The 21671-nt window shown below is 60.7% G+C and overlaps 2 protein-coding genes across 3 annotated transcripts; both read left to right on the top strand.

Annotated features, from left to right (window-relative positions):
• The first annotated feature begins 50 nt into the window (after positions 1-50).
• KCNJ14 (potassium inwardly rectifying channel subfamily J member 14) lies at positions 51-9777 on the top strand. Its single transcript, XM_003997721.6, has 3 exons — positions 51-511; positions 5108-5861; positions 7313-9777. Exons 2-3 carry the CDS (start codon positions 5160-5162, stop codon positions 7907-7909), a joined length of 1299 nt encoding a protein of 432 aa, XP_003997770.3. The 5' UTR covers positions 51-511; positions 5108-5159; the 3' UTR covers positions 7910-9777.
• Positions 9778-11443: 1666 nt separating this feature from the next.
• CYTH2 (cytohesin 2) lies at positions 11444-19056 on the top strand. 2 transcript variants are annotated; one of them, XM_023245250.2, is made up of 12 exons: positions 11444-11658; positions 12475-12622; positions 12712-12778; positions 13225-13343; positions 14333-14413; positions 14855-14967; positions 15063-15211; positions 15694-15805; positions 17973-18049; positions 18339-18410; positions 18531-18685; positions 18781-19056. In XM_023245250.2, exons 1-12 carry the CDS (start codon positions 11640-11642, stop codon positions 18866-18868), a joined length of 1200 nt encoding a protein of 399 aa, XP_023101018.1. In that variant the 5' UTR covers positions 11444-11639; the 3' UTR covers positions 18869-19056. The 2 variants fall into 2 exon arrangements, with proteins under 2 accessions (XP_023101018.1, XP_023101020.1); XM_023245252.2 differs by lacking the exon at positions 11444-11658 and adding an exon at positions 12008-12196 and having other exon boundaries at positions 15694-15806; positions 17971-18049.
• The last annotated feature ends 2615 nt before the right edge of the window (positions 19057-21671 follow it).

Raw genomic sequence — 21671 nt, 5'->3', positions numbered from 1 at the left:
GGAATCCCTGCTTCGGGTCTCCTAGCCCGTCGGGTGCCGTTCGGACCTGCCTGCCCCCAGTCTGATTCCGTGTGGAACTTGGTCCGGGTCTCTGGGGGGCTCCCTCCCCTGCGCCCCCCAACTTCTTAAGGCTTCATCTCCAGGAGCCTCCCTTCATCTCTGTCCTGCCCCCGCCGGTCCCTCATCCGCGTCCCCATCTCCCCGTGTCTCCCCGCCCCCTCCCCCTTCTGTGTCTGCCACCGCGTCTCCTCTCCAGCCTGCTTGGGCTGCGGCCCAGGCGCCCTGCCTGGCCGTCCTCCCTGGCTCCCCCTCTGCGGCTCTGAGCTGGCCCCACCCCCTGCCCCCCCTCGGCCGGGCCTCTGATCCGCCTGTAGCCACAGAGGTCGGGCGCCCGGCACGAGGCCCCTGGGGCCCAGGACACACCGCTGCCCCTCAGCGCCCACAGAGGCCTCCCCGCGGCCCTGGCAGAGGATCCCCCGGCGGAGGGCATGGGGGTGGGCTGCCCCACCAGGTACGTGCCTCGGCGCGGAGGCCCCGGGCTGAGACCATCCCGCCTCCCCACCCCTCCTCGCCCGGGCCCTTCCGCCCCACGTTCCCCGTCCTCGCTGTTCCCCCGGGAAGGTCCTGCCTCACCCTCGGTGACCGATTCCAGCCCCGGAACGACCTCTCCCCCACCACCCCACTCCCAGTTCGGCGCCTCCGTCTCTGACCCCATCTCCGCTTTCTGCCTTCTCCCCCTCACCCCCACCCTCTCTTGCCCTGTCCCTGTCCGCGAGCCTGGCTCCCCAGCTCCCCGTTTCCTGAGACCTCTTCCCTGCCCAGCTGCTCCTAGTCTGCCTATCCCTCCCACCGTGTCTCTGTCCCCTCTCTCTAGGTCTCTGGCCGCCTGCTCCCCAGGTCTCTGTGCACCCCCCCCACCACCCTGTCTCTGTCCCCTTCCCTCTGGGTGTCTGTCCCTCTCTCTCTGGGTCCCTGTACCCCCTGTGGGGCCTGTCTTCCCCTCTTTCTGGGCTCCCTCTCAGCACCCCTCCTTGTCCACTCTGAGCCTCTGCCTTGGTTCGCTCTCTGTCCCCACACACCCCACCCCGCCCCGCCCCGCCCCGTCAATCTCTGCCCTCCAGCCTGCTGTCCAGACCCTGTTGGGGTGGAGGGGGACCACCCAGGGTCTTGGGCAGAGTGTGAAAATGCTTCTCTTTTGAGGGGGAGGGAGGTTGGGGTGGGGGGGCGGAGCTCGTTGGCCCCAGATTAGACAGTGACTTTGACACCAAATTAACACACCTTAAGCCCTGCGTCTCCTTTATATGGAAACGTTAAGCTGCTCTGGCAGGTCAGGGGGAGGGTGGGGGGAGGGGACTACAGGCTCTGGATCCTTTCCCTCCTGTCCTGCCTCTGGGGGATGGGGGGTGGGCGGGGGGGACGTTGAGCCTTGTGTCCCATCCACCCTCTGAGCTGGGCCACGTTGGGTGCAGACAGGGCCCTCTGCAGGTGAAGGCCCCCGTCGACTTTGTGAACCGGGCACGGTCACCCCTGCCGCACGGGGCCGAGGGTGGGATTTAGGAGGCAGAGTCCCGGCTCGGAAAGGCTCCGGACCCAAACGGGCACCCCTCCTTCGGCACCGCGTGGGTCTGGCCAGGTCCCCGGGCCTAGTCCCCAAACCTGTGAAGCGGGGCAATGATTTGGACTTCCCAGCTTCCAGAAGAGTCCAGGTGAGGTGAGCGGCGGGGTCAGGTGGAGTCCAGTGGGCGGGCTGCAGACATCCCCTGCGCTCCTGCAAGGCCAAGGACATAGTAAGTGCTCGGGCAATAGGCGTGCCCTTGCTGAGGTTGTCCGTGGTCCGTCGCTCAGGGTTTGGCAGCTGAGAAACCTGGATGGGAGTCCGGGGTTTCCACTCCCCAGCTGAGGGGCCCGAGACAAAGGAGGGACCTCAGTGCCTCTGTTTGCTTCACTGTGAAAAGCAAAGCCTCCCGTGCCCCAGGGTTGTGGTCACAGGTGGGTGGCTGGGTCTGAGAGGACCCAGTCTGGGGTCCACCTCCCCTCCCCTGACTTCGGTGGCCCCTGATGGAACCAGTGCCTAGTAGGGACTTCTGGGCCGGAGAGGGCCACCAACGCAAACGTCAGAGCCTGGCTTCAAACCTGGCCCCTTGAGCGGCTAGCCTCAGTTTCCCCTCTTCAGAAGGATGACCTCCAACTCCCAGGGTTGTCGAGAGCGAGAAAGAGTCAGGGTTGGGCTACATCATGGATGCCTGACGCAGCCAGGCCCAGTCCGCCCTATCCGACCTCCGCAGAATGGGTATGATAACCACTGGACATGGCAGAGCCGTCCAGGTGGTCATGGACAGCAGGTGCAGAGCTTAGTGAGGTGTGGGAGGGTGGTGTCGAACTTAACATTGACCTTCCGACAACCCCATGAGGCTCCCGGAGCCTGGCCCGGGGGGCACACAGTACATAGGTGCTTGGTAAATACTGCCGGTACCGATACCACAGTGTTTAGCCCCCAGCCCAGACGGGTTCTAGAAGTCCCTCCTCCGCAGCTGCTGGGGGTGGGGTGACGAGGCCTCCAGGTCCCTGTCCCGCTCCTTCCCTCCTCTCTCCTTCACCCTATCGAGCCCCCGAGATGCCACTTCCCAGATGAGGGACCGGAGGCTGGGGAAAGTATGCGACCTGCCCCCCAGTCCTGGAGTCAGTAAGGAGCCGAGCCGGGATTCAGCCTAGAACCGCCTGACTCGGGAGCCCAGGGTCTTTCCACAGATGAGGCTCCTGAGAGGAAGCCAGTGGTCCCAGGGCACACAGTGGGTCGGCAACCGAACCAGGATTGGGCCCTTGGTCTACGATGACTAGAAGGCCCTTCCTGACCTGGAAAAAGTCCAACTTCCCCCATGTCACAGTTGAGGAAACTGCTCAGAAGGACTTGCCCAAGATCTGAGGGTCAGGGCTGAGCGTGGGTTTGTTGTTTGGTTTGGTTTGGTTTGGTTTGGTTTGGTTTGGTTTGCAACAGCTTCATTGAAATGCAATCCAGATAACGCCCCCCCCCCCCCCCAGCTCAGGTGGTAGGGCGTGTGACTCTTAATCTCGAGGTCGTGAGTTCAAGCCCCACGTTGGGTGGAGAGATTACCCAAAACCAAGATTTGAAAAATAAAAATAGAATTCAGATAAAAACACAGTGCACACGTTCAATGAATAACTCAGTGTTTCTTTAGTGTTTTCATGGAGTCGTGCCACCATCACCACAGTCAAATGCAGGATAGCTTCAGCACCCCAACAGGAAAACCCGTGGCCTCTGGCCGTCACGCCCCAATCCCATCCCCATCGCCCCAGCCCTAGTTCTCACTAGTCTGCAAGGTACAGATTTGTCCATCGGGACATATAAACGCAAGTGTGCGACACGTGGTCTCCTGCACCCGGCTGGTTTCACTTAGCATGATGTTTTCGAGGTTCATCCGTGCCCCAAGTGTGTCCGTGCTTCGGGTTTTGTTTTGTTTTTAATGTTTATTTTTGAGACAGAGAGAGACAGAGCATGAGCGGGGGAGGGGCAGAGAGCGAGGGAGACACAGAACCCGAGGCAGGTTCCAGGCTCTGCACTGTCAGCACAGAGTCCGACGTGGGGCTGGACCTCGTGAACCGCGAGATCATGACCCGAGCCCACGTCGGACGCTCAACGGACCGAGCCACCCAGGCACGACTGTTTAACCATTTAGGGGACCGCCAGGCTGTGTTTCACAGGAGTGACTCCATTTTCCATTCACCAGTAGGTAGGAGGGGGCCCACTTCACGACCTTGCCAGTATCTGTCATCTTCCCAAGAAGGTGGCGACAGTGTCTCATTGCGGTTTTGGTTTGCATTTCCCTGAAGGCTAATGACCTTGAGCACCTTTTTTTGTGCCTTTTGTGCTTAACTTATTGGCTCTTTGTAGATCTTTCTTAGACAAATGTCCACTCAGATACTTTGCCTATTTTTAAATCGCATTATCTTTTTACGATTGAATTGTAACGGGTCTTTGTATATTTCAAATACAAATTTCTTTTTTTTTTATTTTATTTTTTTTTTTTCAACGTTTATTTATTTTTGGGACAGAGAGAGACAGAGCATGAACGGGGGAGGGGCAGAGAGAGAGGGAGACACAGAATCGGAAACAGGCTCCAGGCTCCGAGCCATCAGCCCAGAGCCTGACGCGGGGCTCGAACTCCCGGACCGCGAGATCGTGACCTGGCTGAAGTCGGACGCTTAACCGACTGCGCCACCCAGGCGCCCCAAATACAAATTTCTTAAATATAGGATTTGCAATTATGGCAGTTTGTCTTTCCACTGTCCCGATAGTGTCCTTTGAAGCACAATTTGAGACAGAGACAGAGCATGAGCAAGGGAGGTTCAGAGAGAGGGGGAGATAGAATCCGAAGCAGGCTCCAGGCTCCGAGCTGTCAGCGCAGAGCCCGACTCGGGGCTCGAACCCACAGACCACGAGATCATGACCTGAGCCAAAACCAAGAGTCGGACGCTCAACCGACTGAGCCACCCAGGCGCCCCTTAATTTTGATGGAACTTCCGTTCATCCACCGTTTTTCCTTTTGCCGCCTCAGCTTTCTGAGCGTGGTTTGGAACCATCGGTGACCTCGGAGCCCGGGGCTCATCTCTCCCTGCGGACTCCACGTTGAGAAGCGGCTACCACGTTGTGGACTCTGGATTTGCTAACGCTCAAATCCTGGTTCACTCCGCTGTGGCCGTGGGCAAGTTAAACGTTCTGTGCCTCAGTTTCCTCATCTATACAATGGGGACGGTAACGTCCACACTGGCCTAAGGCTCAAGTATGTCGATTCGTCTCAAGCGCTCACCACGGGGTCCGGTGAGCACTGTCCAGGCGTCTGCGCCAATCATCGGGGCGCTTGCTCGAACGCCGTCACGCGTGCGGTTCTGTTGCCGTGGTCGCCCCACAAGCATCTCCTATTAATATTGTCGTTGATGCTGTCCCGTTCTGGCTTTCCGGGTGAATGATGTGCCCCCCCCCCCCCCCCATCTGTCAGATGAGGCCGCCGAGGCGCAGGGAGCACGCCCGGCCGATGAGCCCACCCATTCCTGGCGCCCCTGACCTTGCCTCCCGTGTCTCTCTCCGCAGGTTCGGGGCGCCCGCCCCCTACTAGGCCAAGTGGAGGGGGTGTCCCCGCCCAATGGGCCTGGCCAGGGCCCTGCGCCGCCTTAGCGGCGCCCTGGAGCCAGGAGAGGGCCGGGCCGGCGACGAGGAGGAGGCCGGGCCGGGGCTGTGCCGCAACGGGTGGGTGGCGTCGCCGGCGGGGCGGCGCCGCGGGCGCTTCGTCAAGAAGGACGGGCACTGTAACGTGCGCTTCGTGAACCTGGGCGGCCAGGGCGCGCGCTACCTGAGCGACCTGTTCACCACGTGCGTGGACGTGCGCTGGCGCTGGATGTGCCTGCTCTTCTCCTGCTCCTTCCTCGCCTCCTGGCTGCTCTTCGGCCTGGCCTTCTGGCTCATCGCCTCGCTGCACGGCGACCTGGCCGCGCCGCCGCCGCCCGCGCCCTGCTTCTCGCACGTGGCCAGCTTCCTGGCCGCCTTCCTCTTCGCGCTGGAGACGCAGACGTCCATCGGCTACGGCGTGCGCAGCGTCACCGAGGAGTGCCCGGCCGCCGTGGCCGCCGTCGTGCTGCAGTGCATCGCCGGCTGCGTGCTCGACGCCTTCGTCGTGGGCGCCGTCATGGCCAAGATGGCCAAGCCCAAGAAGCGCAACGAGACGCTCGTGTTCAGCGAGAACGCCGTCGTGGCGCTGCGCGACCGCCGCCTCTGCCTCATGTGGCGCGTCGGCAACCTGCGCCGCAGCCACCTGGTCGAGGCCCACGTGCGGGCCCAGCTGCTGCAGGTGGGAAGGCCAAGGCCGGGGGCGCGGGGGAGGGGCCCTGCGCGGGGGTGGGGGGTGGGGCGGATGGTGGGAGACGTAAGCTCGGGGGCGGGGCGTACGTCGGGCCCGGAGGGCGCGTGGACTATACAATTCCCAGCAGTCTCACGGGCGGGGACCCTGCTTCCCCCTCTTTGTGGACTGAGGCTCCTTCCCGGACCGGTTGTAGGCGATGTAAACCCCAGAGGGAGGTCGGTGACCAGTTCTAACTGGCGACCTGGACTGGAAACAGATCTTGAGACGCGAAGAGCTCACCGTGGGTTGAGGGTGGGCCCCCAGTGGGGTTGTGGGGTGTCTAGACCTGAGAGAGCCACACCTGGGCCGTAAAGGCTCTCAACTACAATTCCCAGAAGCGTCTGTGGGCAGGGGAGGTGCCCAGAAAGGACGGTCTGAGCAGGTGATGGCGTTTTGTGGGTGGCGTCAACCGTGGTTCAGGTTAATAATAACCAGCCGACACAGTGGTACCGAGAGTAGCCTGTGTTGAGGCCAGGTCCCCGTGGGATTGTGGCAGGTGTAGGCCCAAGGGACTGCAGAGCCACGGAACACAATACTCCGTGGTCTCTGGGCCTGGGGTCCTGCAGCATTTGTGAGAGGTTTCATTCCGTATCTCAGTGGCTCAGTCTGGCCCCCAGCCTCCTGCTCAGAGGAGTAAAGGGCTGGAAAACACCTTATCACCAAAACAACAACTACAACCCCCCTTGGCCCCTGGGGTAGCGGCTCCCTCCGGTGCCCTGAAGAAGGCGTCTTACTGTTTCTACAAGTGTGGTCAGACTGCCCAAATTCTAGGGCAGTAGTTGTCCTTGCCCGAGTAAAGACACTTAAGAACCCTGGGGTAAGGTTGGACTTCAGTCAGAGGGAGGACGGAATGATGGTGGGAACTACAACTCCCAGCAGCCTCTGGGGGCTCCTTCTCCATTGTTTGAGACTACGATTCAGGACTAGGAGGGATACTCTCTCTCCCTGAAGTCTGTGGGGTGCTGACATGGGAGGTTGGGTATGGAACCAGTCAGGGTAGGTGGGGTGAAACTACCAATACCTGGTTTGGGGACTGCATTGCCCCTACACACACACACACACACACACACACACACACACACACACACTAGTATGGAGAGGCTTGTAGTTGGGTTGCCGGGACAGATAGCCCCAGATTGCTCGGGGGGCTGGTCCTGTGGCTCTATGCCAATATCATTCTGTCCCTCTGTCCCCTCTCTTTTTCTCTCTCGGGTTTCCATCCCCAAACCCCTTGAGTCTCTCTCCGTCTCTCTTTATTCTCTGGGTCCATGTTCCCCCCTCCCCCCCACCCCTGCCTGTTTCTCCTCCCCTTCCTCCGTTCCTTTAATCTCGCCATCTCTGTCTCCACTCATCCCTGCGCTCCCCGCCATCTGTCTTTGGCCCCTCTCTTCTCGCTGCAGCCTCGAGTGACCCCGGAGGGTGAGTACATTCCCCTGGATCACCAGGATGTGGACGTGGGCTTTGATGGCGGCACTGATCGAATCTTCCTCGTGTCTCCCATCACCATCGTGCACGAGATCGACTCCGCCAGTCCTCTGTATGAACTAGGACGTGCCGAGCTGGCCCGGGCTGACTTTGAGCTGGTGGTCATTCTTGAGGGCATGGTTGAGGCCACGGCCATGACCACACAGTGTCGCTCCTCCTACCTCCCTGGTGAGCTGCTCTGGGGCCATCGTTTTGAGCCGGTCCTCTTCCAGCGTGGCTCCCAGTACGAGGTCGACTACCGCCATTTCCACCGCACTTACGAGGTCCCAGGGACACCAGTCTGCAGCGCCAAGGAGTTGGATGAACAGGCAGAGCGGGCTTCACACAGCCCCAAGTCCAGCTTCCCCGGCTCTCTGGCTGCATTTTGTTACGAGAATGAACTTGCACTGAGCTGCTGCCAGGAGGAAGAGGAGGAGGAGGAGGCCAAGGAGGAGGACGGAGCGGAGGCAGAAGATGGCATTGCCAGCCCCCGAGTACTCACACCGACCCTGGCACTGACCCTGCCCCCGTGATGCCAGCTGGTGTCTCCCGATTTGTACCCCCTTCCCGGAAATAGCAAGGTGGAGAGAGCGAGGGTCCTCTCCTGGGATGGGGGCAGGTGTTTCCCAAGACCGACAGGCCTGCTGGGTAAATTATTAGCTGGTGAAGGTCTCCCATGCCTAGTGGGCCCACCCCAGACATACTGGATCTTAATTCCTCTGCGTTCCATGCTCCCTCTCGAGACCCCTTTATCAGCCTGATTCCCGAGTCTCCCCAGAGCTGAGGGATCCAGAATTCTGGACCACCTAAGTGGCAAAGACCGGTGGTTCTAGATTCCTCTACATGGCTGGGTTTGGTTGGTGAGCAGGGTCAGGAATCAGTGGTATATGCCTCCTCCAGGGACAGCAACAGATGAAGAGTTTGTAGGTCTGGATTGACTTAAAATTGAAGGGACTGTTGCTTCTAGACTCAGTTAACCAAGCAGCAAATCACTTTTTCCTGGACCACGTTAAGGAGGGAGGGTTACGGAATGCCCCAAGAATTCAAGACTGTCTTGATTAGCCAATGACAGAAAGTTGACTGCAAGTCAAGAGAAGACCTTGTGGTTCCAGAAGGCCCAAGAGTTAAGATTCTGTGAATCTAGATTGACCGCAGAGGCAAGCGCTGGTGGTTCTAGAATAGGTTTGACCTAGAATGCTGAGGAAACTCAAGAGTTATGTTTCTAGAATGCACAAAACAACAGAGTGTCTGTGGGTCTGGAAGGGCTAACGTGACAGACTGGGAGTCCTTGATATTAGATAACTCCAGACCCCTGCTGTAGAACATCAAACCAAGGAGATAATCAATGCTTCTTAACGATCCACAGGTTGTTTTTTTTTTTTTTTTTTTTTTTTAAGTGCCATTCTAGAATGTCCAAAGGAATCAGGATTCTGTGTCTCTAGGTTGATCACAGAGTCAAGGAAGGAGTGGCGATTCTGGATGTCTGAGATTTGTTGGTTCCAGTTTGCCCAATGGAGTTGAGAATCTTGATGATTCTTTGTGGTTCTGTTGATGCCAAAGGGAATCAAAGCTCTGGGGAGCCAGAGTTGTCCATTATTAAAACCTGGAAAGTTCTAGTCAGCTCCTAGAACTTGGCCATTCTAGGAAGTGGACTCGGGATTTGATAGACAGCATTTCTGGGCTGACCGAGAAAGGGAGGACCCAGACGAGACCCTGTGGATAACAGGGCTGCTTGTTGGGCAGAGAGGAGAGGCCCAAGGCTGATGAGTCTACAGTGCTCTGGAATCCTGCACCTAGTGATGTGTGTCTATTTCTTAAAGACGTTATAAATATGTGTATTATATATATAATATAAATACAGATATCTATCTATATTTTCCCATGGTTCCTACAAGAGGGTTAGAAATTGAGCTTAAGCCAATTGGAATAGAGTCCTTTACAAGGATCCAGGAAGCTTTGTTCTAAATCCCAACTCTGCCACCACGTACCGTGGGACTTTGGGCAAATCACTCCCCGCTCCCCGCCTCAGTTTCCCCATCTGTAAAAATGGGGCATTGGAACGTGAAATTCTCAAAGGACCTTTCCACCGGATGATTCCTCACTTCACTGAAGGGGACGGCTAGGGGTGGGGGTGAGCGTCCTGTAGATTTCCCAGCGCCTCTTGCTGCTGGAATGCATGGCCTTCCAGGGGCAACTGGGAGGGGAGATGCTCTTGGAGGTCAGCTCTGAACTTGGATGTGTGAATGACAGAGCAGGCTGTGGCTGAGGGCCAGAATCTCCTCCCTCTGGTCCAGCTCGGGGCTGGGGAAGGAGAAGGTCGCTCTGAATGCCAAGAGAAAGTGTGTGTTTCGGGGGAGAATTGTACCCCAGATTAAATCACTGGGAACCCTGGTGTCTGTGAGTGTGCTTCTGGGGTGTGGTTCCTCGCTCCTGTACTCCAACCCCCACCGTACTGCTATCTACCTAAGTGCCCAGCAGGCTGCGAGCCAGCTGCAGAAGGATCCAGCGCCAGGGAGGAGGACACCTTCCTGCCCGTGTCCCAGGACTGAGGGCAGGCACTGTCATTGCCCATTAGCTTGCCCAAGTGCTGCACCAACCCAGGTCCCCGCTTCTGGCTTCCCCACCTCCCTTTATCCTTCAAAATCCCCACTTAAAAACCGGATGGGATTAATTAGCTAGCTGTTCTCCCAGTGCAGGGTGTCTGGGGGTAGGGACGCGGGGTAATGGGAACACAGGCACGGAGAAGGGTGTTAAATTGAGGGTGAAGGGACAGGAGGAGGGTTCTGTTTGGGAGGAAAGAGAACGGGGCCGGGCCGGCACAGCCTGGGTTTCCACTGGGGAGGACAAGGTGTGGGCCGCTCATAAAGGTCAGTGAGGGGATTAAGAGGCTCCGTGTCTAATCTGTCAGCTTAACCAGGTCCTGGCCCTGAATCTATCCCCACCTGCCTAGCCCAGGGACGGCGAATGAGGACAAGGCCCAGACACCACCTCAGACGCAGTTAGGGATCCGCCCATGACAGGGATGCCCAGACTATTCCATCCCGGCCAGCTGCCTGCCCTTGCTTTTTCTGCAAGGAATGGAAATGAGAGGCTGGAGGGGGAGGGGGGAGGGCATCGTGTGTGTGTGTGTGTGTGTGTGTGTGTGTGTGTGCGCGCGCGTAGGGGGGGGGGACACTCCGAGAGGAGGGAGGAGTTTAAGAAGAGGTGGGGCCTGAAGTCAGGGGAGTCAGAGCGGGGAAGGAACCAGAGAAATGGGAGGATGTTGAGGAAAAGGGTTTGTTTGGGGGGGGGGGAGAGGACGCTAAAATAAGGGGAGGAGTTTGAGGGCGAGAGGGAGGAGCCCGAGAGGCAGAAGGCGCCAGGAAGGCGGAGCCTTCACTATACTTGGCCTTCCCCTGTTGTCCCATTCTCTGTGACAGATACCCGATAGCGTTTTCGTTTGGAAGAAAGAATAAGTCTTTTGTTTCAGCACTCCGGGACTCTCAAGAGACTTAAATGGACGGGAAGGTCCTGAGAAGGACCTGAGAAGGGTGAAGGGTGTCCGATCTGGAGATCGGAGCGGCCAGTACCAGGAGACCGGAGGCCAAAAGATGGGCCCAAGCTGCTCCCAGTTGCCTGGCAACCGCTGCGGTCAAAAACCTGCTAAGCCAGCCAAGGAGGTGTGGCTCACGGGAACAGCCGACAGTTGTGGCCCCGCCCCCTAGCAACGAGACTAACAAAGTGCCGCTCCCCAGCAACCTATTACTAGAGGCCGGCCTCCGTCGGACTAGCATCCTAGCGCCCGGAGCCCTGGCGCAGGCGCAGTTCTCTGTGCGGGCCCATAGTCCCACCTCCATGCAACTCCTTTCCGAGCCTTCTCATTGGCGGGCAAACCAGCCAAGTGCCTTCTTTTGTTTCGGAGGCGGCACCCGGCTCCCTGCCCGCACTCCGATTGGTCCCACAGACCGTCTACCTCCGGCCGGACCGTGCTACGTCGTCTCCTTTTGTGCCTATTGGCCCTGGAGGACGGTCCTTCGGGGTCGGGGGCGGGGCAGACGAGAGGGCCCGCCGTGGATTGGGCGGTGTCAAAACGAGGGGCGGTCTCTATTGGCGGGGCGGTTGGGAGGCGAAGGGAGAGTCTTTTCAGCGCTGAGGACTGGCGCTGAGGAGGCGGCGGTGGCTCCCGGGGCGTTTGAGCGGGCTCACCCGAGCCCGCGGGCCAACGCGGATCCAGGCCCGACCGGCGGGACCGCCCCGGACTCCCCGCGGGCCTTCCTAGCCGCCATGGAGGACGGTGTCTATGGTAGGTCGGGGAGGGGCGGGGCCGGCCGGGAGCGGATGGAGCCTTTCGACCCGAACGTTCCGCAGCGAAAATCCCTCCCGGCGCGCGCTGCGCGGAGCCGTTCGGCCCCGTCGTCGCCTCGTTCTTGCGGGGCGCGGGACGGGCTTCCGGCGGGCCCCGAGAGCAGGGCGTTCCAGGCCATTGTTTGGGCCGAGCCTGTTTCCGGTGGCGGCGGGAGGGGGCGGGATGGAGCGGCGGAGGCGAGGCCGGGGTGGAACCATTCCTGCTGGAAGGGCCGGGCGAGCCCAGTGCCTGCTGGGAGCCGGGAGGGGGGCTTCTGGGGCGGTTGGGTGGGGAGAAATCTTGGGGGCTGCAGAGATCCCGCTAAGGCGGGGGCGGGAGCCTTCGGTGCCCCGCCCCCCTGCCGCAACTCTTACAAGCTGTCAACAGCTCTCCCTGCCATAGTTACTTTTCATGGACCCAGGAGTCCGGACACCCAAGCTCCCAGTTACCTCGCCAAGAATGGAGGCAGAAAACCAAGGCCTCACCCCCCTTCCAAGTAATGGGCCCAGCAATTCGGGCTCCCAGCCCCCTTCTCCCTCAGACTCAGGAGTGCTGACCCCTACCTAGCCTCCTCCTCCCCGAGGACTTGAAAGTCTAGATCCCCCTGTCTAGACCTCCAGCCCCTTCTTCCAGCAGACAGAGGAGGCCCTACCCTCATCCTCGTCCTCTCCAACCTGGGAATCCTGCCCGCCCCAGCCCTGTCCTCCCCCAGATTGTAGGAACCCAGGCTCCCAGTCCCAGAACTGACCGCCAATCCCTGACTCTGACCCGTAGAGCCCCCAGACCTGACTCCGGAGGAGCGGATGGAGCTGGAGAACATCCGGCGGCGGAAGCAGGAGCTGCTGGTGGAGATCCAGCGCCTTCGGGAGGAGCTCAGTGAAGCCATGAGCGAGGTGGAGGGTCTGGAGGCCAATGAGGGCAGGTGAGGGCTGGGGTGGGGAACTTGGGGGTCACGAGGCCCGGCCAGGGATGCCCAGGCTTTGACCTTCCATCCCCTGCTCTCTTCTGCAGTAAGACTTTGCAACGGAACCGGAAGATGGCAATGGGCAGGAAGAAGTTCAACATGGATCCCAAGAAGGTGCTTGGGCCACAGGGCTGGGATCAGCCAGGCAGACACCCGGGCCGAGGGTTCTGGCACCTTCAGGTTCCAGAAGTGCCATAGTTACAGGTCTGCCTGAGGCGGACAGACGTGGTCCTGATCCCCGGAATGCAGATCTGGGCCGTCCGTTTGTTCTCCGAACGCTCACCAGGCGTTTGCCGCCTCCTGACCTTCGCGCGTGCTGTGCCCTCCGCCTGGGAGGCTCAAGGGGGAGCAGACCCTGCTCTTGGTGCTCGATTCACCAGGCAAAGGCGGAGGGAACAGTAGGCGCAGAGGCTCGGCTGAGGCGGGGGTATTTGAGGACCTGCGCGAAGCCTGAAAACAAAAGCTGGCCCGGTTCTGTGGAGGGCAGAGGCTGGGGGAGGGGGTGGGGAGTGGTTCTCCGCCGGCCCCCCGTGCTGAGACCACCCGCCCCCACCCACCAGGGGATCCAGTTTTTGGTGGAGAACGAACTTCTGCAGAATACACCCGAGGAGATCGCCCGCTTCCTGTACAAGGGCGAGGGCCTGAACAAGACAGCCATCGGGGACTACCTGGGGGAGAGGTGAGACCCCGCCGGGCTCCCACGGTCCCCCGCGCCCAGCTCCTGCCCTTTCACCGCCCACTTCCTCTCCCAAGGAAGGGCCCTGATAGACCAGCCTTCTCCCCGCGCCGGGACAGAACGGACTGACACAGGGGTCTGTGGGAGCCTGGGGACCACCTGGGGGAACCTGGGGAGGGGCGTGGGAATCTTCTGAATGTCTGGAGTGTTGGGGACCGTGAAAAACATCTGTGGGTATCGTGCGCACGTGTAGACAGCTGGCTTGTGTGGGACCCTACAGGGACAGCCAGGGGGCATTGGGGTCATCTGTGAATATCTAGGGAGCACAGGGACCCCTGGGCATCTGGGGCGTGAGGATCATCTGCGATGTTTGGGGTACCTAGGGATTTGTGGACACCTGGGGCACGTGGAGACCACCTGAACGTCTGAGGTGCACAGGGCCATCTGCGTGTCTGGTTGTCTGAGGATTGTGTGGGCACCTGGGGGGGGTGTGGGGCCATCTGGAGGTGTCTGGGGACCGTCTGTGGGCATCTGGGGTGCATGGAGATTGTTTCACGGACATCTGGGGGTGTGGGGACCATCCGGACATCTGGGGGACGTGGTAGCCCTCTGGGGATGTCTAGGGACCCTCTGTGGACAGCTGGTGTTGTGGGATTGTTGTGTGGACGTCTGGGGTGCATGGGGACCATCTGTGGATGCCTGGGAGATGTGGGGACCATTTCTGGACGTCTCCAGAAGCTGGGGGATCACCTAGGTGGAGCACACTTCTGCCATGTCTCTCTTCACTGTGCAAGCGTTCGGCTAATCCAGGGATGATCTCGCAACAGATGGTCCTCCCAAGGGCATGTTCTGAGTATTCCTGCCCTGGTGTCAGGCCTGTGATGGGGCCAGGCTAAAACTGTCACCCGCTCCAGAGGCAGCCACGGCACAGACGAGGTGGCTCAGACTCCCCAGTGCCCTTCCTGTGCGTGACTCTGTCCCTGTCCTCCCAGGGAAGAGCTGAACCTGGCAGTGCTCCATGCTTTCGTGGATCTGCACGAGTTTACTGACCTCAACCTGGTGCAGGCCCTCAGGTGAGAGGGATGGGGTCGGAAGGGCAGGAGCGTACCTGTCAGGGCTTTCTTTACACACGACGAGCCCTGCTCAAAACGAAGACAGAAACAAAAATTGAAGCGATGGTCTCCCGTAACACCGAAGTCCACAGTAGGGCCTCCTTCAGGCATAGCTGTATCCAGGGACTCCTGTGTTGGCATTGCTGTCTGTAGGCCCTCCTCTCACAGGGCAGCAGAAGCCCCTGGTGACCGCAGGCTTTGCGGAAAGGAAGGGTTTCTTCCATGTGAATCCCCCAGAAGCCCCAGGCCAATCAATGCTCATGGGCCAGCTTGGATCCATACCTGAGACAGCTGCTGAGGCCGCAGGGCTGTTTTTTGGCTGGTTCCTAACACAGGGACTGAGGGCAGGGCGGGGGGTTCTGCCAGTTCCCGGCATCCACACCCGGCTCCTCTCCAACCCAGGCAGTTTCTCTGGAGCTTTCGCCTCCCCGGGGAGGCCCAGAAGATTGACCGGATGATGGAAGCGTTTGCCCAGCGATACTGCCTGTGCAACCCTGGGGTCTTCCAGTCCACAGGTTGGGGCCCAGGCTTCTGGGGCCTGGGAAGGTGGGGCCGGCGGGGAGGGTGGGGGCACCTACCCGTGTCGTCACCACCTGACTGTCTGGTGCAGACACGTGCTACGTGCTGTCCTTCGCCGTGATCATGCTGAACACCAGCCTCCACAACCCCAACGTCCGGGACAAGCCAGGCCTGGAGCGCTTTGTGGCCATGAACCGGGGCATCAACGAGGGTGGGGACCTGCCTGAGGAGCTGCTCAGGGTCAGGCCCCCTCTACCCCCCCCCCCTCCCTGCAGCCCCTCTTTGCTGTCCCTTTCCCCACCACTGCCCCCCCCCCCTCGCCCCCACGGGTCCCCTGGTGCCTGAGCCATCCAGCGGGATCACGTCAACCTGTCCATTTCCTTTCTCTTCGTCTCTCCCTGGCTCCCTCGGTCTTTGTCTCTCCGGTTCTCTCTGCTGTCTCTCTCTGGCCCTCCGGCTCATTCGGGGTCTCTGTGTCTCTCGAGAACTTTGCGGGCCTTTGCAGCGGCTCAGCGTCTTTCCTCCCTCTCCAACTTCCTTTGCTCCGGGACCCCCTCCACCCATCTGACCCCCCCCCCCCGTTCCTTCTTCCCTGAGCTGCTCCGCCTGTGGTCCCCGTTTCCTCCCTGGCTGTCGGAGCCCCTCCCCCCCCCCCATGGCCAGGCAGCCCCGGGAGGGGCCCCGGGGCCTGGAGTTGCCGACTGCCCCCGTTCGCCCCTCAGAACCTCTACGACAGCATCCGAAACGAGCCCTTCAAGATTCCTGAGGATGATGGGAATGACCTGACCCACACCTTCTTCAACCCGGATCGGGAGGGCTGGCTCCTTAAGCTGGGTACGTCCCCTACTGACCCCGCTTGGCCGTCTCTGCAGGGAGAAGTTAGGGGGCCCCTGGCTCTGGACTTGACCTCCCTGTGGACCTGCTGTGTGATCTTAGGCAAACGATTTGACCTCTCTGAGCCTCAGTTTCCACATCTGAAAAATGGGGCTGAAAATGAGATTAGGCCTGTGTGCTGGGCCCAAGCACAGGGACCGGCAGAGAGGAGGGGGCCCAGAAATACTTAGGGGGGTAGGGTAGGGGTTAGGGAGCACCGAATAAAATGCCGGGCCCTGTGCTCATGAACAAAAGAGTCCCCGGCTGGGATGGAACAGGCGGGGTGGGGCCAGTCCACCTGGAAACACACAGCGCCAGCAGACTCAGGGTAAGTTAGGGGTCAGCCGGATGCCCCTCGCGTCGGGTTATCTGAGGATTGGAGTGGTTTCTCCGCCATGGCTTCACGGGAGCTTCCCCTGGGGGCTTTTAAAACCCCGCCAGCCAAGCCACAGCCTCATGAAGCCAGGATTTCCGGGGCAGGATGGGCTGTCAGTCACGTTAAAAGCTCCCCCGGGTGCTGTCAGTGCAGAGTCAAGGTTGCGAGCCGCTGGCTGGAGCCCCGGCTGGTAATGATGGGCGCCGCGGGAGCGCTAGCTGTGGCTTTTCAGTGGAGAGGCGGTGAATGGCCGCTCCAGCAGGGATAGTGCAGAAGCTGGGGCCTCGGGAGGGCCCAGCATAGGGTGGGGGTGGGGGGCACAGCAGGGCTTTCCTCCCGCTCCCCCAACCGTGGAATTGTGCTCCTAAGCCAAGACCTCGCTTCTCCAACAGCAAGCAGGTCCCTGACTGGGTGCCCAGGTGTCCTGGTCCACATAAAAAGGGCAGACCAGTCTCTCCCGCCACCAGTGGGTAGATGGATTCCGGACTCAGCTCCAGGGGAGGCCGATGGGGTGCGGGGAGGTTAGACTCCTCAGAGGCCACCTGGTGCCCCTGGCCTTGAGAGGCCAGGAGAGAGGCAAGCCGGAGTTTCCCCAGCGACTAGCCCCCCTCCAGCCCCACCCCGGCAGCGGGGAAGCTTCCCGTTTCCCGGATGAGGACACTGAGGCTCAGCCGCCATCCGACAGCCACAGGGCAGGAGTGGCCTTGGCCCCAGATCTCCTACCCGAGTGCACTTTCTCCCTTTGTGGCGGTTAGAGAGAGGCCTCTCTTCCCTCAGAAGCTAAAGCGTGTGCAGCAAAGGGGGCCTGTGGTAGTTGTGTTCACCAAGATCCCTGATGAGAGCCATTACTGCTGTTCTTAACCCTTTGGGGACGACAAGGCACCCGGAGACAGGTCTCCGTGAAGCCGGAAGGTGTGGGCCCAAGTGGGTCTGCGGACTGCAGTCCAGAGAGGGCAGGAGGTTGTCCTAAGGTCACACAGCCAGTTGGTCCTACTGCTCACCTGAGCGCCCCCACCCGCCTCAGGCCAAGGACTGGGGGTTTTGTCTTCTCCCTTTCGGGGGGGATGACCTCCTCGGGGAGGGCCCTCCTGGCCCGGGACCTGTCCGGGGGGGAGGGGTGAGCTGGAGCCAGGCCCGATGCCAGGAGGTGCTCGCTCACGGTGGGCCCAGGACCTTTGGCCCCCCTGGGAGGGAGCGGGTCATGTCGATGTAACTGGTTTTCTTCCCTCTCTTTCCCCCCTTCCTCCCTCCCTCCCTCCCTCTCTGCGTGTTTCTCTCTGCTGTTCCTGTCTCCTACTCCCCATGCTCTCCTTCCCTCGCTCCCCCCATTTCTGTCGCCTGCGGCTTTTGGGGGCACCCCATTCTTCTGCCTTCCCTCCTCTTCGCCTGGTCCTGCCTGCTTTCTCGCTGTCTGCCCCAGGAGGTAGGTACGCAGCCCGTCCTTGCTCCCCACAGACATGACATCGGGGAGGGGGCCGCCCCGGCCTCGGGGCCCCGAAGCAGGGGGCTGGGGACTTGGATTCCTGGGCCCTGGGCCGACAGACAGGCTTAGAAAGTGTGGCACCCCGCGCCGGGGGCGGGCGGGGGTCCTGGGGGCCCTAACCGCCCGTCCCTGCTCGCCTCTCTTCCCACGCAACGCTTTGCGCCAGGCCCCGCCTTCCCTGCGCTCGCTCCGCCTCAGTCCCCGCCCTGCCCTCCCAGAGGCCCCGCCCCCCGCTGAGCCCAGGCCCCCTCCCACCCCTTCCCTTTCAGGGGGCCGGGTGAAGACGTGGAAGCGGCGCTGGTTTATCCTCACAGACAACTGCCTCTACTATTTTGAGTACACTACGGTGAGGGCAGAGCCGGGCTCCGCTCCGGGGTCCTAGGAGGAGGGGCTGGGGGAGGAAGGGTGGGGGTCTGATCTCCTGAGTCTGGGTGCGGGGTGGGGCTGGGCGCCCGGGCTCTTGGGTCTGAGGGAGGAGGGGGCTGGGGGGCGGGACTCCCGGTCTGAGGGAGGAGGGGCTCTATCAGCGCCCTAGGGCCGCCGTAACCAAGTGCCACTAATGAAACACGGTTCTGGAGGAGGGGCTGGGGCGAGGATTGGGGGTGTGAGTCCCACCCCCCGACCTGTGCCTTCAGGACAAGGAACCCCGAGGTATCATCCCCCTGGAGAATCTGAGCATCCGCGAAGTGGATGACCCCCGGAAACCGGTAAGGTCGATCGGCCCCGCACCCCTTCCGGGCGTGGCGGGGGGGCGGGGCGGGGGGGGGGCTCCTCTGGGCCTGGGGCCGGCTCCTACCTGCCCTTCGTCCGCTCTCGGGTCCCCGCAGAACTGCTTCGAGCTCTACATCCCCAACAACAAGGGGCAGCTCATCAAAGCCTGCAAAACGGAGGCCGACGGCCGGGTGGTGGAGGGCAACCACGTGGTGTACCGGATCTCGGCCCCGACACAGGAGGAGAAGGAGGAGTGGATCAAGTCCATCCAGTGAGTCCGGGCTCCGGGGTCCCCGGGCAGGGAGGGCCGGGGCCGGGACCCCTCGGCCCTCACCCCGGGACCCCCTCCCCCCACGCCGTCCGCAGGGCCGCTGTGAGCGTGGACCCCTTCTACGAGATGCTGGCGGCGAGGAAGAAGCGCATTTCTGTCAAGAAGAAGCCAGAGCAGCCCTGACCCCCGCCCCCTCCCCCACTATTTATTACGGAGCTGCCCCCGCCCGGGTGGCCGGACCCCTGGGCCCCGGGGCCGCGGATCCTGGTTCTCCGATCCTGGTTCTCCGTTTGGAAAATGCACCACCTGTGGCTCCACTCTCGTTCTTTGTAATTAACACACCGTTGGTAATCTTATTAATTATTTAACCACTCGCGGCCTCGGACCCCTCATTTCTCGGAGGGGTTAACAGCCGGGGTGCTGGGGGTCGCCCACGGGTGACCGGGCCAGGAGCCCTCCCCCACCCCCCACCCCCACCCCGCGTGAGTGAGGCGGGGATACTAACGGAGGGTGGGAGGCCCCATCAGTCCCTTCCGGTTTCACTCCAAGCCTGTGGGGCTGGAGTAAGGCAGAAGTTTAACTGGTGGCAGTTAGTGCTGAGTTAGGGTTGCGTGGCATTTGTAATTTTTTTAACGTTTTATTTATTTTTTCCGAGAGAGCGCACGCAAGCCGGGGAGGGGCAGAGAGAGGGGGACGGAGGATCCGTGAAGCGGGCTCTCATGGATAGCGGAGAGCCCAGTGTGGGAGTCGAACTCATGAACTAGGAGATCGTGACCTGAGGTGAAGCCGGAAGCTCAGCTGACCGGGCCATCCGGGTGCCCCAGAACTGTACTGCATTTGGCACGCCGGCCAGTGGAGGCTCTGGGGGGGGGGCAAGGCCTGGCGTTCATTCATTCTGGACATTACTGGACAACCGGGAGCCAGGCAGGTGCTGGTCCTTACCTTTGCTGTCGCCAGGCTTGTGGTCCTGGAAGGGCGGCGTATAGTATCTGCTGGGGCCCGGAGCTGGGCCAGTGCTTCCAGAAGGAACCCTAGAGACCTGACCGATTTATGGGGCCCACCTACACCGGGAGCACGTGGGACGGATGAGTCCAGAAAAGAGGAGGAGGAAGACCTTGCTGATGGGCTGTCCCTGGGGCTCAGCAAGAGGCCTGGGTGAGAGTGGCGGTTGGGCTGGGGGACCCTGGGACCAAGAGGGCAAGACTGTGGCCCCACCGAGCCAGGTTCTCAGCCACTGGAGAAGCACCTGCTGGAGGACATTTTGCACCAAGCCAGGATAGTGCAGGGAATCTGCATTTTATCTCCTTCCCTGGGACTCCCAACAGCCCCTCAAGTGCAAGGTCTGTCGGCCTTGAGGGGTGGGGTGTCCCCAAAGAACAAAGGCATATAGATCCCGAGTGGGGGAGGGGGTGAGTTGGCAGGTTGGGACACTCTCCTACGCCCAGACGTGCAGTTGAGACTGATGAGCCAGAAACTACAACTTGGGGCAGGCCCCAGGACCAGGTCGGGTGAGGGAAGTCTGGCCCCCAGGGGTGTCCAAGTTGCAGTTCCTCCCTCTGGTATGCCGTGTCCTTGAAGCGTCAAACCCCTAGCAGCGCTCCAGGTGACATGGGAAGTGCCCCGAGTCTTAGGACTTGGGCCTGGCTCTGCCCTTGGCCACAGGCATTCACCTGCTCGGAGCCCCACCCCCATAGCAGTATAACCGCTCGGTCACCTCCTCCCCCCCCCCCAGGATGGGACTTCTTTCCTTCCTGCGAGACCCTCGGACTACAATTCCCAGCAGGCTGTGCGGCGCGGCCGCCCCCCAGCGGGAGAGCCAGTCTCGAGGTCTCCTGGGAGTTGTAGTTTCCCAAGGCTCCAATGTGGGGTTTACTTCAGCCTCGTCGCTACCCTTGTGCAAGTTGGGTAAAGAGGTCCCGGCCGCTTCAGCCCCCAGGACCTGATGGGAAATGGGGTTCCCAGGTGAGGAAACGGGGTCCCTAATTCCTCCCGAAGGCTCCGGGGAAATGGGAGTCAGCAGCCCAAGAAGAAGAGAAATGAGGTCTTGAGGTGACTAGAGGGTGCCACCACGACCTCCTCCAGGCAATGAACCCATAGGTACTGTCTACTAGTCGGGAAAGTAGTTGGCTCGGCGGAGAGGCCCTGAAAGGGCTTTACAGGCAGAGGGAACGGCAGGAGCAGGAGCAGGAAAAGGCACACGGTGTGTTGGGAGTCACCGACAGCAGGTGTCCCTGTATGGCGTGACTTGGGGGGGGGGAGTGAATAAGAGACGCATTCAGAGGGGACCCAGGCTTGGTCATTTGGTGCCCAGTCAGCCACGGTAGGGACTCTGGGTGTATTTTTAGCTAATGGAAGCCACTCGAGGCTATGAAGCAGGCAAGCCGTGTGTTTGGCTTGGGGCTGGCTGCCGCAAGAGAATACTTTGGAGATAAGTAGGGGCCGCGGTGGGGAGGCAAGTTAGGAGGCTGTGCGGTGCCCCTGGGGCAAGGGGGTGTGGCTGCGGAGGCGGAGAGTTGGGAACCGGAGCCCGCAGGACTTACTGAGGGATTCTGGGTTGAGCCACTGGCGAACCCCAATGGCGTTTCCTGAGATGGTCGGAGAGGGAGTTTGGGGGCGGGGGGTGGGGATCCGGGGTTCTGGTTTGGCCAACTTAAGCTGGAATCACCCGCGGACCATCCAAACCAGACCCATCAGCTCAAAACCGTCCGCTTTTGCCCCAAGGCCATCTCCTCCCCAAAGACAGAGTTCTGGTTTCTGGCTCCCACCTCTCCCCAGACCCCAAGTTCCCAACCCCCTCGTTACAGGTTGAATTCTATCCCCCTTGGAATCAGGATGTTGAAGTGCTAACCCCGCAGTAACGCAGGATGTGGTCTTACTTGAACTTGGGGTCATTGTAGATGCAATCAGTTAAGATTAGGTCATTAACGCGGGCACGAATCCAGGATGACGAGTGTCCTTACGCAAAGAGAAATTTTGCAACTACACA

This window comes from Felis catus, chromosome E2 (genome assembly GCF_018350175.1).
Source record: "Felis catus isolate Fca126 chromosome E2, F.catus_Fca126_mat1.0, whole genome shotgun sequence".
NCBI classification, from domain to species: Eukaryota; Metazoa; Chordata; class Mammalia; order Carnivora; family Felidae; genus Felis; species Felis catus.
Note: the sequence above shows the minus strand (reverse complement) of the source record. Positions and strands in the feature narration are given on the sequence as shown.